The sequence below is a fragment of the Chelonia mydas genome, chromosome 17, assembly GCF_015237465.2.
Source record: "Chelonia mydas isolate rCheMyd1 chromosome 17, rCheMyd1.pri.v2, whole genome shotgun sequence".
In the NCBI taxonomy this organism is placed as follows: domain Eukaryota; kingdom Metazoa; phylum Chordata; order Testudines; family Cheloniidae; genus Chelonia; species Chelonia mydas.
In genome coordinates this window covers 1,796,266-1,809,805 of record NC_051257.2, presented here as the reverse complement: position 1 = coordinate 1,809,805, position 13,540 = coordinate 1,796,266, and the positions used below count along the sequence as shown (strand labels likewise).

At 64.0% G+C, this 13,540-nt stretch overlaps 1 protein-coding gene across 2 annotated transcripts in view; it reads left to right on the top strand.

The window, feature by feature from the left end:
- The window catches only part of SEZ6 (seizure related 6 homolog), a 69,593-nt gene extending 56,282 nt beyond the window's left edge, over positions 1–13,311 (top strand). Inside the window, exons 7-17 of one of the 2 annotated variants that reach the window (XM_037880790.2) lie at positions 1,138–1,304; positions 1,453–1,647; positions 1,931–2,069; positions 2,449–2,645; positions 2,898–3,092; positions 4,065–4,256; positions 4,659–4,856; positions 5,412–5,450; positions 7,699–7,816; positions 8,197–8,299; positions 8,783–13,311. In XM_037880790.2, the coding sequence (XP_037736718.1) occupies positions 1,138–1,304; positions 1,453–1,647; positions 1,931–2,069; positions 2,449–2,645; positions 2,898–3,092; positions 4,065–4,256; positions 4,659–4,856; positions 5,412–5,450; positions 7,699–7,816; positions 8,197–8,299; positions 8,783–8,812 (1,573 nt within the window). In that variant the 3' untranslated portion in view covers positions 8,813–13,311. Of the gene's footprint in view, positions 1–1,137; positions 1,305–1,452; positions 1,648–1,930; positions 2,070–2,448; positions 2,646–2,897; positions 3,093–4,064; positions 4,257–4,658; positions 4,857–5,411; positions 5,451–7,698; positions 7,817–8,196; positions 8,300–8,766 lie in introns of both variants that reach the window. The other variant, XM_037880789.2, reaches the window with a different exon arrangement.
- The last annotated feature ends 229 nt before the right edge of the window (positions 13,312–13,540 follow it).

Sequence of the window (13,540 nt, the reverse complement as noted above, 5' to 3'; positions counted from 1 at the left end):
TCCCCTCCTCGGGGTGGAGGGAGATATTCAACAGCTTTCCCCCACCCCCAGTTATGAATTCCACAAACTGGTTTGAGAGAAAACCAAAACAAGTTTAGTAACTACAAAAGATCGATTTTAAGTGATTATAAGGAGTAGCAAACAGATCAAAGCAGATTATCCAGCAAATAAAACAAAAACGAAGATAAGCTTAAAATACTAAAGAAGCTGTTTACAAGTAATAATTTCTCACCCTAAATGTTGATTTAGGCAGTCTGCAGACGTCCTTGAAGGCTAGCTGCTCTTACTTGCAGTTTAAAACTCTAGGTATCCCTTTCACAGGCCAAACACCTTCCCTGCCTGCGTTCAGTCCTTCTCCCCCCTGTGTCTTTGTTGCTTAGGTGTATGCAGCAGTCATGCTGGGCACAGATTCAGTGAAAATGACCCTGATTATCTCTCCCCTGCCTTAAATAGGTGTTTCGTATGGCAGGAATCCTTTGTTTTCCTGCCCTGCCCCATCCCGTCCAGTCCCCTCCGGTGGGAAAATACTGGTATTGTATCATGGAGTCCAGTACCAGGTGACTTAATCACAGGACCCTGCAGTGTCAGAGCAGCCAGGAGTCAGAGGTTGTTTGTAGCATCCCGGGAAGGTGGGAGATTAGCATCTTCAAAGACCTATTGTTCTCCCAATGGTCCACTGACTCGTCCGCAGCTAGCCAGCCAGACTGATTGCATTCTGTCTGGTGGGCGTTCCCTAGGTGTAAACATTTTTGTAGTACAGATGTATAGTCAATATTCCTAACTTTAGATACAAAAATGCTCCATGCATACAAATAGGATAATCATACTCAGCAAATCATAACTTCCAATGACACTTCACATGCCTTATCTTGCACAAACCATATCTTAGTAATGCTATAATCCTACGATAACAATATTTCTATGAAGAATATGGGGTGTAGTGTCACCCCTGCACCTGTGGTTTTTGCCCTCCTGCCTCCAGACATCAGCCGTGCCCCTCGTCTCCCCGCATTCTCCCGATGCACACAGGGGCCTCCAGCAGGCCGAGCCACAGACCCCTAGAACCCAGCGGCCACACCGCAGGGATCTTCCAAGGCCTGTGCCCCCCCAGCTGGTTGTGTGACCATTGCCGTGCAGGCTCATCATCCGGAACGGGAACAGCACGGAGGCGGCGCCGGTGTACGACTCGTACGAGGTGGAGTACCTGCCCATCGAGGGGCTGCTCAGCACCGCCCGCCACTTCTTCCTCGAGCTCACCACCGACAGCAACGGCGCCTCCACCGGCATGGCGCTCCGCTACGAAGGTAAGGCCTGAGACCCCCGCAGGGAGCATGGAGAGACGCCTGGCCCAGGGCCCCGGAGAACGAGCCCTGTGCTGCCGGGGAGCTGCGGACACCGTCATCCCGGCCCCCTTTGGGTGGCAACGCTAACCCTCTGCCCCTCCGCCCCCAGCGTTCGAGCAGGGGCACTGCTATGAGCCCTTCGTCAAGTACGGGAACTTCACCACCAGCGACGCCACCTATGCCGTGGGCACCACGGTGGAGTTCAGCTGCGACCCTGGCTACACCCTGGAGCAGGGCTCCATCATCATTGAGTGCGTGGACCCCAGCGACCCCCAGTGGAACGAGACGGAGCCAGCGTGCCGAGGTCTGTCTGCTGAGGCCAAGCCAGGCTGCAGGGGAGGGGGCAGGCAGGTGCCTGGGGGCACAGACCAGCTGAGCCAGGGCAGGGCCCGCCCAGCCAGAGCAGGCAGGGCGCTGTTCCCCTGGGCTCCCAGGCCTGTGCAGAGCTGGGGCCCAGGCCCTCCATTGAGAGCCCCCTGTGCTGCTCGCTGAGACAGGAAGGGGGGCTGCTGTGAGGCTTCCCGCCCCGCAGCTCTGGGCTGCAGGGGGCAGATGGGGCAGGAGCTCAGTGTTGTCTGTCCCTGCAGCCGTGTGCAGCGGGGAGATCACAGACTCAGCGGGCGTGGTGCTGTCCCCCAACTGGCCGGAGGCCTATGGCAAGGGCCAGGACTGCATCTGGGGCCTGCACGTGGAGGAGGACAAGCGCATCATGCTGGACATCCAAGTGTGAGTGTCAGGGAGGCACCGAGCCAGGCATGAGGGGGAGCAAGGGCCTATGGATTGCCCCCGGGTGATCACTGGGTGCCCTGGGGATGGCTGGCAGAGGTGGGAGCTCTGTGGGGATCCCCTCATCCCCTGAGTCTGCAGCCAATTCTCCACTGCTCACCGTGAGAGTCTGTGGCTGCAAAGGGGCCAGGGCCGGGGCTGGGCTCCCTTTGCCCCAGGATGGTCTTGGCTGAAACCCTCCTAAGTGAAGTCCACACCCACACAGCCTCACTCATCCGAGGGGGAGAGTCCCCTCTAGGGCCAGGGCCAGGACCAGCTAAGCCGGGCTCTACAGGTCCCCTCCGCAGGGCGTCTGCCCCAGCCCCCTCTCTCTCCCCAGGCTGCACATTGGGAAGGGTGACGTCCTCACATTCTACGACGGGGATGACCTGACAGCCCGGATCCTGGGCCAGTACACGGGCACCCACCGCCGCTTCAAGCTCTACACAGCCATGGCCGATGTCACCATCCAGTTCCAGTCAGACCCTGGCGGCGCTGTCTTTGGCTACCAGCAGGGCTTCGTCATCCACTTCTTCGGTGAGGGACCCCCACCAGCACTGGGGAGAGAACCCAGGAATCCTGCCTCCCAGTCCCCCCTCCCATAACCACCAGCGCCCCCCCCAGAGCTGGGGATAGAACCCAGGAGTCCTGCCTCCCAGCCCCCCTGCTCTAACCCCCAACCCCTCAGAGCTCTGAGCACCTCTAGCTGTGCCCCCCGCCATGCCCTGCAGCCAGCCTGTGGGGCCAGGCTCCTGAGCTGGCAGTGGTCTCACTTGGCTCTCCCTGCAGAGGTTCCACGCAACGACACGTGCCCCGAGCTGCCCGAGATCCCCAACGGCTGGAAGACCACATCCCACCCCGAGCTGATCCACGGCACCATGGTGAACTACCACTGCTACCCCGGCTTTGAGCTCGTGGGCACGGACCTGCTCATGTGCCACTGGGACCTGACCTGGAGCGGGGACCTGCCCACCTGTGAGAGGGGTGAGCTCGGGCCACTGCTGGGGCAGGCTGCCCCACACACCCCGCACACCCCAGAGACTGCCCCGGGGTTCCCCTCCCCGCCTGCCCTGCCCTCTGGGGCTGCCCCCCAGCGCATGCTGGAGTTCTGGCCCCTTTGCACCAGTGTTGGCTGGTCGGGCCCCCTGCCATCCGGGGGACAATCAGCTGGCCCGGCCCGGGTCTCCCTCAAGCACTGGCTGCTGCTGCTGGAGCACGGGTTGGGAGGGACCCTCCCTCTTTCCCAGTGACAGCGCCTTGCCTACCCCGTCAGCTCCGAACCGGGCTCCCAGCTGGGAGGGGTGCGTGGGGCTGCCCCCCAGGCGGCAGGCACTCAGCAGGGTGGGGCTGGGTACAAGATCCCCCAGACCGGAGCCCTGCCAGGACGCCAACAGTCGCCTCCCCCAAACAACCCTGCACCCCTTTGTGCCCAGGCTGCCTTGCTCAGGCTGGCCGGGGCAGGCAGGCTTTGCTGTGCCGAGAGCTCCCCCTGCTGGAGCTCCGTGCCCTCAATGCCAGCCCCAGAGGGCCGGACTCTCACCTGCCCATTGCAGGCCTGGGGCAGGGCTCCGGGCGCCCGGGGGTCTGGCTGTGTCCCTCTCTGCGGTGCAGAGGGGCTGGAGGCCTCGCCCTGCCAGGCATGGGTGGCAGTGCTGGGAAGAGACTCTCGGCATTTGTGCTTCGACCACTAGCCACGCTGCCTGCCACGGCATAGCTGGGCAGGCTGCGGGGGCTGCCTCGCCCCCCCGCACTCCGAGCAGGAGCAGTAACCAGTTCTGGGCTGCCGCCCCCCCACCCCCGAGCAGCTTCCCTTCCCCTCCCCCCACACCCTGCAGAGCTAAGGGCCACAGCCCCACTTGGCTCCAGCCCTCCTAAGGCCCTGAGCCGTGCGGGGAGGCGTCTCCCCCTTGCCCCTCGGCTTGATGTGAGTCTCGCTGCCCTCCCTCCCCTGCACAGTGACCTCCTGCAAGGACCCCGGGGACGTGGACCACAGCCGCAGGATCATCTCCAGCTCCAAGTTCCCCGTGGGCTCCACCGTGCAGTTCGTCTGCGACAAGGGCTACGTCCTGACAGGGGGCGGCCTGCTGACCTGCCGGGACCGCCAGGCCGGGGGCCCCAAGTGGAGCGACCGCCTCCCCAAGTGCACCCGTGAGTCCGAGCTCAGCCAGGTGCTTCCGTGGGGTCCTGCTGCTCCAGCTGGCTGTCTGGGAACCCCCCCGCAAAACTGGTCACGGTGCACCTGGCTGCTTGTCTCCAGGGTTGGGGAGAGCCCTGGCCCTGCAGCCTGTGCTGGCACCCTGAAGCATGGGATGCTCGGGAGGGGGGCACTGCATCCCATTGGGCTGTCCCCCAGGGCCTGGGCCGCAGCCTGGCAAGGAGCTGCCTGCCTCCCAGCCCTGGCAAGAGTCCCCCAGCAGCTGGGCCGGGCTGAGCCCCATGAGGAAGGCTCCCCACAGCCCCCAAAGGAAGCTCCACCCCCTCACCGAGCCCCTCTGCCCGCGGTTGAGCTGCAGGTGTGTGTCTCAGCCCAGCTCCATTCCACGTTTGCAGCGGAAGTATATGAGCCTTGCCACAACCCGGGCGTCCCGGAGAACGGCATCCAGACCCCGGAGAAGAGGCTGTACCAGGCCGGGGCCACCCTGCGCTTCTCATGTGCCACGGGCTACGTGCTGCTGGGGGAGGGGAGCCTCCGCTGTGTGCCCGGCCACCCCTCACAGTGGAACAGCTCTCCTCCCATCTGCAAGGCTGGTGAGTCTGCCCTGGGACTAGCAAACAGTGTGTGCGGCCCAGCCAGTCCCCGGGCCCCTGGCCTCTGGCGTCTCACCTTCCCTGCAGGGCCCTCCGCTGTGGGGCGCAGAACGGCCCTCTCCGGCGGGATCGCCTTGTGGTCACTGTGCCCTGGGCATGCCAGCTCCTCCCCCGCCCCTTCCATGACTGAATGGTGAGTGTGCAAGGGACACCCCCTGCCACTGCCAGCGCTAGCGTCTCCCTGGCATTGCAAAGCTGCCTGCCCCTTCTCCAGCCTGACTCTAATGCTCCCGCCCCACGGCGCAAGGAGCATGTGCCCACATCAGCCCCAAGGCAGGGGGGCCACACTGGGCCAAGCCGTTAGCAAAGCACTGGCCACAGGCTCGCACTTAATAACCACTCTGAGCTTCAGCTGCCCTGCCTGGGGCCAGCACGTGATGGGGCCCTTGGCTCTGCCCTGTCCCCAGCAGCCCATGCGCTGGACTCCTGCCGCCCTTGCTCGACCCAGCTGCTGGCTCTCCTTCCCACCTTTCATTCTTCCCTCTCTTCTTCCAGCTGCTTATGATGAATTTTACAGCAACCGCAACCTGGATGGTAAGAACACGGCGTGCAGCCCCCTCTGGCCAGCCTGCAGCCGGGGTCCTGGTACCCTCAAGCCCTCAGCCTGGCTCTCAGGCTGCCATGCAGGAGGGCCGGGGGGTCCCTCTGGGGCAGAGGCCTGGAGGGGGGTGGCCTGGGAGCCACTGGAGCCGGGAGACTGGTGGGGAGAGCAGATGACACTGAACTATCGGGCCATGCAGAAACACAGGGAGTGATGGCCCTGGGTGCGGGGGGCAGCTGGGTTGGGCTCACTGCTGGCTCACTGGCTGACCCAGGGAGACTCGGCAAAAGAGGGATCAAAGAGGGGGTTCGGGTGCGGGTGCCGGTGGGAGTGGGTGTCCATGGGGGCGCGGGTGGGGGTGCCAGTGGGAGTGGGTGCCCATGGGGGTGCTGGTAGGAGTGGTGCCCATGGGGATGGGGTGGGAGTGGGTTTCCATGGGGGTGCCCATGGGGGTGGGGGTGGGTTTCCATGGGGATGCTGGTGGGAGTAGGTGCCCATGGGGATGCGGGTGGGGGTGGGTTTCCATGCGGGTGCCGGTGGGAGTGGGAGTGGGTGTCCATGGGGGTGCTGATGGGAGTAGGTGCCCATGGGGATGCGGGTGGGGGTGGGTTTCCATGGGGGTGCCCATGGGGGTGGGGGTGGGTTTCCATGGGGGTGCTGGTGGGAGTAGGTGCCCATGGGGATGCGGGTGGGGGTGGGTTTCCATGGGGGTGCCGGTGGGAGTGGGAGTGGGTGTCCATGGGGGTGCTGGTGGGAGTAGGTGCCCATGGGGATATGGGTGGGGGTGGGTTTCCATGGGGGTGCTGGTGGGAGTGGGAGTGGGTGTCCACGGGGGTGCTGGTGGGAGTAGGTGCCCATGGGGATGCGGGCAGGGGTGGGTTTCCATGGGGGTGCCCATGGGGGTGGGGGTGCGTTTCCATGGGGATGCTGGTGGGAGTAGGTGCCCATGGGGATGCGGGTGGGGGTGGGTTTCCATGGGGGTGCCCATGGGGGTGGGGGTGGGTTTCCATGGGGGTGCTGGTGGGAGTAGGTGCCCATGGGGATGCGGGCAGGGGTGGGTTTCCATGGGGGTGCCAGTGGGAGTGGGTGTCCATGGGGGTGCTGGTGGGAGTAGGTGCCCATGGGGATGCGGGCAGGGGTGGGTTTCCATGGGGGTGCCCATGGGGGTGGGGGTGGGTGTCCATGGGGGTGCTGGTGGGAGTAGGTGCCCATGGGGATGCGGGCAGGGGTGGGTTTCCATGGGGGTGCCCATGGGGGTGGGAGTAGGTGCCCATGGGGATGCGGGCGGGGGTGGGTTTCCATGGGGGTGTGGGTGGGGGTGCCGGTGGGAGTGGGTTTCCATGGGGGTGCTCATGGGGGTGGGAGTGGGTTTCCATGGGGGTGCTGGTGGGAGTAGGTGCCCATGGGGATGCGGGCGGGGGTGGGTTTCCATGGGGGCGGGGATGCAGGTGGGGGCGCCGGTGGGGGTAGGTGCCCATGGGGGTGGGGGCGGGGGTGGGTTTCCATGGGGGTGCCCATGGGGGTGGGGGTGGGTTTCCATGGGGGTGCTGGTGGGAGTAGGTGCCCATGGGGATGCAGGCAGGGGTGGGTTTCCATGGGGGTGCCGGTGGGAGTGGGAGTGGGTGTCCATGGGGGTGCTGATGGGAGTAGGTGCCCATGGGGATGCGGGTGGGGGTGGGTTTCCATGGGGGTGCCGGTGGGTGTGGGAGTGGGTGTCCATGGGGGTGCTGGTGCCCATGGGGATGCGGGCGGGGGTGGGTTTCCATGGGGGTGTGGGTGGGGGTGCCGGTGGGAGTGGGTTTCCATGGGGGTGCTCATGGGGGTGGGAGTGGGTTTCCATGGGGATGCGGGCGGGGGTGGGTTTCCATGGGGGCGGGGATGCAGGTGGGGGCGCCGGTGGGGGTAGGTGCCCATGGGGGTGGGGGCGGGGGGGGCTATCTGGGGAGCTGGGCTGGGCTTCGCAGCGAGCGCAGAGCCAGGATGTGGCTGCCCAGCAGGAGGCGCCGTTTCCCCTGTGAGCGGGGAGGAGGCACTGCAGGCTGGGTCCCATGTCCGCGCAGGGCACCTGTCACTGAAGCACATGGGGGGGGCGGAACCCCAGTGCCCTGAGAAGGGGGGTGCAGGATCCCCACCGAGCTGCCCCGAGAGTCTGGTTTCATCCCCGGTAAATTCTCTTCTTCCCCTGCCCGCTGCCCTGGTCTCTGTACCCCTCCCCGCTCCCTTTCCCCGGCTCTCCGGCAGTTGCAAAGGTCTCGCCCTCGGGGAACCCGCAGGAGGGCCCCAACGTCGCCATCGCCATCTTCCTGCCAGTGCTGGTCGTGGCACTGCTCATCGGAGGCATTTACCTCTACTTCTCCAAGTGAGTGCCTGGGGGGGGGGGCGGGGATGTCTGCCTCCTGCCTGGCCCCATCTGTCCCAGCCCCGTCTGCCCCTGGTCCCTCTACCCCCTGTCCGGCCCCGTCTGCCCCCTGTCCGGCCCCTCTGCCCCCGTCTCTGGCCCCGACTGCCCCTCACCCAACCCTGTCTGCCTCCTACCCAGCCCTGTTTGCTCCTGCCCAGCCTCATCTGCCCCACACCCAATCGCATCTGCCTCCTGCCCGGCCCCATCTGTCCCCCAGCCCTGTCTGCCCCTGCCCCCCAGCCTGGGTCCTATGTTCTCTTGTCTGCCCCCTGCCCAGCCCTGTCTGCCCCCTGCCCTGGCAGCTTGGTTCACTGTCTGCTCGTCTCTTTCCCCTGCAGGCTCCAGGGGAAACCATCCCTGCAGCTGCCCCTGTCTGGTTCTCACCCCTACGATCACATCACCGTGGAATCGGCCTTTGACAACACCGCCTACGAGACAGGAGTAAGTACTGAGCCCGTTCACTCGGGCCCCTCCAGCCCTCGGGCCACACAGGGCTGTTGGCAGCTTGGCCCCAGGTAAACCCAGGTGCTTGGGGCACTGCCGGGAGCTGGGGGCTGGCTTGGATTAGAGGGCTGAGAGCAGCTGTGCAAAGGGGCAGCCCCGTGCACCTCTGCTGGGGAGTGCCCTGGGCCCTTGCTGGAACTGCCCCCAGCCCCCCAGTATGGGTGTGGAGCCGGAGAGGGGTCATTCTGTGCAGCAGTGTCCAATCCCAGGAGGGGGCTGCAAAGGGAGCCCCAAGGGTGGGGTGGAAAGGTGGGGGAGAGGAGGGTCGCTGCCCCCCAGGAAGGGGGCGGGAGGAAGGGAAGGCGTGAGGGGGATGGGGGGGAATGAGTGTGGGGACGCTGCCCCCTAGTGGGGTTGGGTGGAGAATGCCCTGGCAGTGCTGGCAAGTGTCCAACCCCCTGCAGTCTGTTTCCTTTCCAGGACACCAGGGAATATGAGGTTTCCATCTAGGCCGAGCTGAGCTGAGCCGGGAGGAGGGGCAGCCCCAGCAGCACTGTCCTCGGCCCCCCCACGCCGACTGGCCCCTCTGGACACCCCACCAGCATCCTGCGGGAAGGGACTGTAAATATTGTCCCCAGGAGACTCTGCCCAAGCAGGAGCCAGCAGCCCTGCTTCCCTCCCTGGCCTGGCCCCTTCCTGCCGGCGCAGCCCCACCCAGCCCCAGTCGCCAGCCCAGCAGGGTCTGTGCACAGAGAAACTGGGGGGCTCTGGGCTCCACATGGGTGTGATGGGCCCCGGACTCGCGGTCACACTGCACGGAGCTGTGCACAGGACCGGCCAGGCCAGGCCAGACGCAGACACACAGCCTCCTGCTCCTGCCCACATGGCCGGGGATAACGCCGCGGCCTCCCTCCCATCGCCAGCCTGGCCCAGCCCAAGGAGACACTTCCTTCCCATGAGCCTGTTCAGCCCCTCGTGGCCCAGGCGCTGAGCTGTAGCTCGTGGGGTCTGAACCGGGCCCGGCGTACTCCAGGTGTGAGGAGCCCGCTGCCGAGTCGGCTCTAGGGCCTCAGCTTCGCTCTCATGCTTGTGGAGAAAACTGAAAATCGGAGCGAGTGTCAGCACCGCAGCATCACCTCCCTGAGTGTGCAGCCAGCCTGAGCCAGCCGCGGGCAGAGCTGTGCGCTGCCCCATGGTCTCCGCCATGGCCTAGGACTTCCCAGCTGGCAGTATGCATGCCGTGGAATTGGACGTTTTGCAGTCGCTGTCTCCTGCTCCTCAGACGGGGAGTGACTGGATTCCAGCACCTGCTCCCCGTACCGCTCCCTGGAGCCAGAGCCGAATCCTGCCTGCAGCCAGGGAGCTGGGGCAGCTAGCCAGCCTGGATAACAGTGCAGCAACCCAGGTCTGCCAAGCCAGGGAGATGAGCTGCTGAAGCCAAATGCAAGTTTGCCCTCCTCTGGCACATACTGGATGGTGCAGCAGAAGGAGGCTCTGAGCCTGGTGCATGGGAGCAAAACACCCAGCCCTGGAACTACTCAGAGACACATTGTACCTCAATGAGTATCTGCAACTCCCCACCCTCCCTCTGTGTGCGTAGCAGGGGTAGCAGAATGCAGGGTATTTCATTAGCTCATGGTTGAAGGCTAGAGGAATGCTGGCATGGCACTGTGCCCCCGGGGACACGGCACCCTGAATATCAAGCACTGTGTCTCGCTGTGTGAGACACCTAAGTCACCCCCCAAGAACACAGCCCGCCCCTGCTGCCAGCCTCCAGGGCCAGGGTAAAACCGACATTAAAATTAGAATTCTGTAAAATCAATCCGGCCCACTTCCCGTGGATTAAAAGCTGGTAGGTAATAGCTCTCCAGATGTCACTGTAGGTGGGGAATCGTCATCAAGCAGGTGTGTCCAGTGGGGCAGTTCTTGGCCCTGCGCTATTTAACATCATCAAGAGACAACATCAGATCATCACCAATGATGTTTGCAGATGACACACAGTTGGGGTGTGGTACACAATGAAGAGGCCACATCACTGCTACAGAGCAGTGTGGTGTGCTTGGTAAACTGTGTGTGAATACGGCTACATGTCAGCGTAGAGGGACAGAGACTGCAGGCCATGTTACAGGCTGGGGGACTTGTCATGCCAAGCAGTGACTGAAAAAACGTTTACCTCTGTGTGTGGCCCTGATGCGACTGCTGCTGGAACCCTGGGTCCAGTTCTGGGGCCCGCAATTCAAGAAGGATGGTGATAGATTGGGAGGGGCTCAGAGAAGAGCCCCAAGAATGTGGAAAGGATTAGAAAACCTGCTTCATAGAGAGAGACTCACAGAGCTCAGACTATTTAGCTCGGCAAAGCGAAGGTTCTGGGTGACTTGCTCCCCGTCTATAGGTATCTATGTGAAGAACAAACATTAGATAGTGCGCTGGCTCTTCTGTGTAGCGGAGGGGTGTCTAACCCGGGCCAGTGGCTGGAAGCTGAAGCTAGGAAGTTCAGACTGGCACAAGTAAGGTGTAAATCGTTAGCAGTGAGAGGAATTACTCATTGGAACAACTGACCCAGAGCTGGGGTGGATTCTCCGTCACTGACCATTTTTAAATTAGGACAGGCTGTTTTTCTAACAGCTCTGCCCAAGGGATTACTGGGGCGGGTCTCAGGCCTGTGCTATACGGAGCTCAGACTGGGTGGTCACAAGGGACCCTTGTGGCCTTGGGATGTAGGAGAAAGCTCATAGGGCAGGGCCCAGACGCCCCTGCACTCCCTTTGCGTGAGCAGCAGCAGGCCTGCATCTTAGCTGAAGTGTGCAACAAGCTGCCATTGCAGCGGGGTTCGTGGAGGAACTGTACGTGGCTTAGAGTGGGGGCATCCCCAGCCCAGGGAGCAAGCCCCCTGCCTGCCCCCCCGGTTTAAAGGGGAGGCCTGAGCCAAGCAGGCAGTGGCTGCAGCCCAGATTCCCAGGGCCCTGGCTAGGGCCCAGCCTGGACAGAGATGGGGCCCAGCACAGTGCAGCTTGTGCAGGTGCCAGCCGTCCTCTGGGCACAACGGCTGCAGTGCTCCTGCCACGCAGGTCACAGACGAAGTGGCGGTAACGTGGGCCTGGGCCAAGGACCCAGCAGCTGGGGCAGGGACAGCTCGAACGTGCTCTGGCCTAGCTGTCCTGGGGTCTGGGGAGGGCATAAAGCCTCAGCGAATGCTGACCAGCAAGGGGGTGGCCCAGGTGGGTTTGAGTGGGCAAGCACAGGGCGGGTCTCTTGGCCTGGCACAGAGAGAGACGGGGGGTCTTGCACTCTATGGGAACCGCAGGACTACAAGGCTCAGGGCCTGCAGAGGGGGCAGCAGCGACCCCAGGCTGCGGCTCAGCCCCACAGCCGGGTTTCATTGGGGGGAGCCCCCAGCTGCCCAGCAGGTGGGGGGCACTGGAGAAGCGTCTCCCCCACAGGCGGCCCAGGCTAAGCCCAAGCCTCTCCCAGGTTGTGAGTGGCAGGCAGGGTGTAAACCCTCCTGCCCAGCCCCAGAGGGGGCGTGTGATTCCAGGGGCTCAGCAGCAGGCTGGGAACTGACAGCCCCACCCTGAGGTGGCACCTCCTTGCGGCTGGGCTCCACCGTTGGTGTTGGTCTGCCAGCCCCCAGCGGGTCACTCTGCTTCCCCTGCTCACACCAGCGCCTGCCCCCACCTAGAGCCGCTGGGGACGGTCACAGACGAGGGCAGGTCACTCAGCACACGTGTGGCTGCTGTGAGCATGCTGCAGTAGCCAGGCCCGTGGCCCTGCGGGGGCACTGGCCAGCTGCATGGGCAGCCATCCTGCCTGGGCGTGAATCCTGCTCCGTGGGCTTCGGGGCACCTTGGGTTCCCACGTGAGGCAGCCTGAGGGGACCGCCCCCCAAGCCTGCCACTAAGCCCCCAGGACGGTGTCCTCCGGCCCTACACGTTGTTGGGTCACTCCCTCCCCTGCCTGGCTTGGGCAGGGCTGCCTGGGGCCTGGGAAGCAGTGAGGGCAGGCATTGAATATTGAGCTCCCCAGAGCCAGCTCACACCCCGCCAGCTAGCCGGACTCTGGCTGTGTGCACAACGAGCCTTGGGCTCCGCCAGCCACTGCCAGCCTTTCTCCAGCCAAATGCCTGGCAGGAGGCAGATGGGGGGTGGACACCGGCTCGGTCCCATGTGGCCCAAGGAGACCCCTGGGGAGGTCTGTGCATGGGCTGGGGCAGGCGCTGGTGCGGCAGTGTGGTCTCTGGATCCAGGCCCAGACCCTGCAGGAGGCTGGGGCAGGGAGACATTTTCTCCCACCCAGGTGCACCTGCCCAGGGTCCAGCTCCCATTACTGCCAGGCCCCTGTGCCCAAGATGCCATTCTCCCTGAGGTGGTGGCCACAAGCCTCAACCAGCTTCAGCCAGAAGCCTCCTGGCCCCCCAGGTATCTAGCCCAGCCCACCCTGCTCTGCCTCACGGGCCCTTCTGAGTCGCCGTCCCACTGCTGCAAGATCCTCGCGTGGCGCCAGGACAGGAGGGAGTGTTTGGCTGCAGCGGCTGCTTCCCAGAGAGCCCTGATGGGGCTTTGAGAGAGACGCCAGCCCAAGCGGCTCCCATCCCCCGTTTGCCAGGGCCCCTTGCCCGCCAGCCCAGCCGCGGGGCGTGCCATGCTGTTCTCTGTGAGAAGGGAGTGAGAAGCAGCAGGCTAGGCTGGGGAGACGGACAGGACAGGGCGTCCCACCAGCAAGGGGCACCGGTGCTGGAGGGATGGGGAGCCCCGCACGGTCTCCATGAGGGGCAAGAGAGCTTGTGCAGGGCAGTGAGGTCTCGCCCCTCGCTAGGGAAAGGGGGGCTTAGTGCTGCTGCCCCCCGACCCAGCCAGAGCCCCTGGGCCTGGCGAGCCCCAGCCTGGGCAGGAAGCTTTTCACGTGTAAAGTGTCATGTAGAGTCACAGCTTTCTGCCGCCCGGTCCATCTTGGGGAGAAGAGCCAGGCTTTCCTTTCAGTTGTTTCCTTAATAAACTGGTGTTTTAGAAGAACCTGCTCTGTGTGGTGGTGCCGTGTTCCTGGGGCCTGCAATCCCTGAGCACAGGGAACCTCCTCGCACCTTCCTCCCCTGGAACGAGAGCGGCAGGCGGCCTGAATTCTCTGCCTGAGCTGGGGCGTCCTCTCCTCACCCGTCAGCGCACCCCCATCCCAAAGAACCACCTGTGTGCAGTGAGGGCAACCCCACTGAAACCCCCCAGGGCGATGTCTAAACCTTACTCC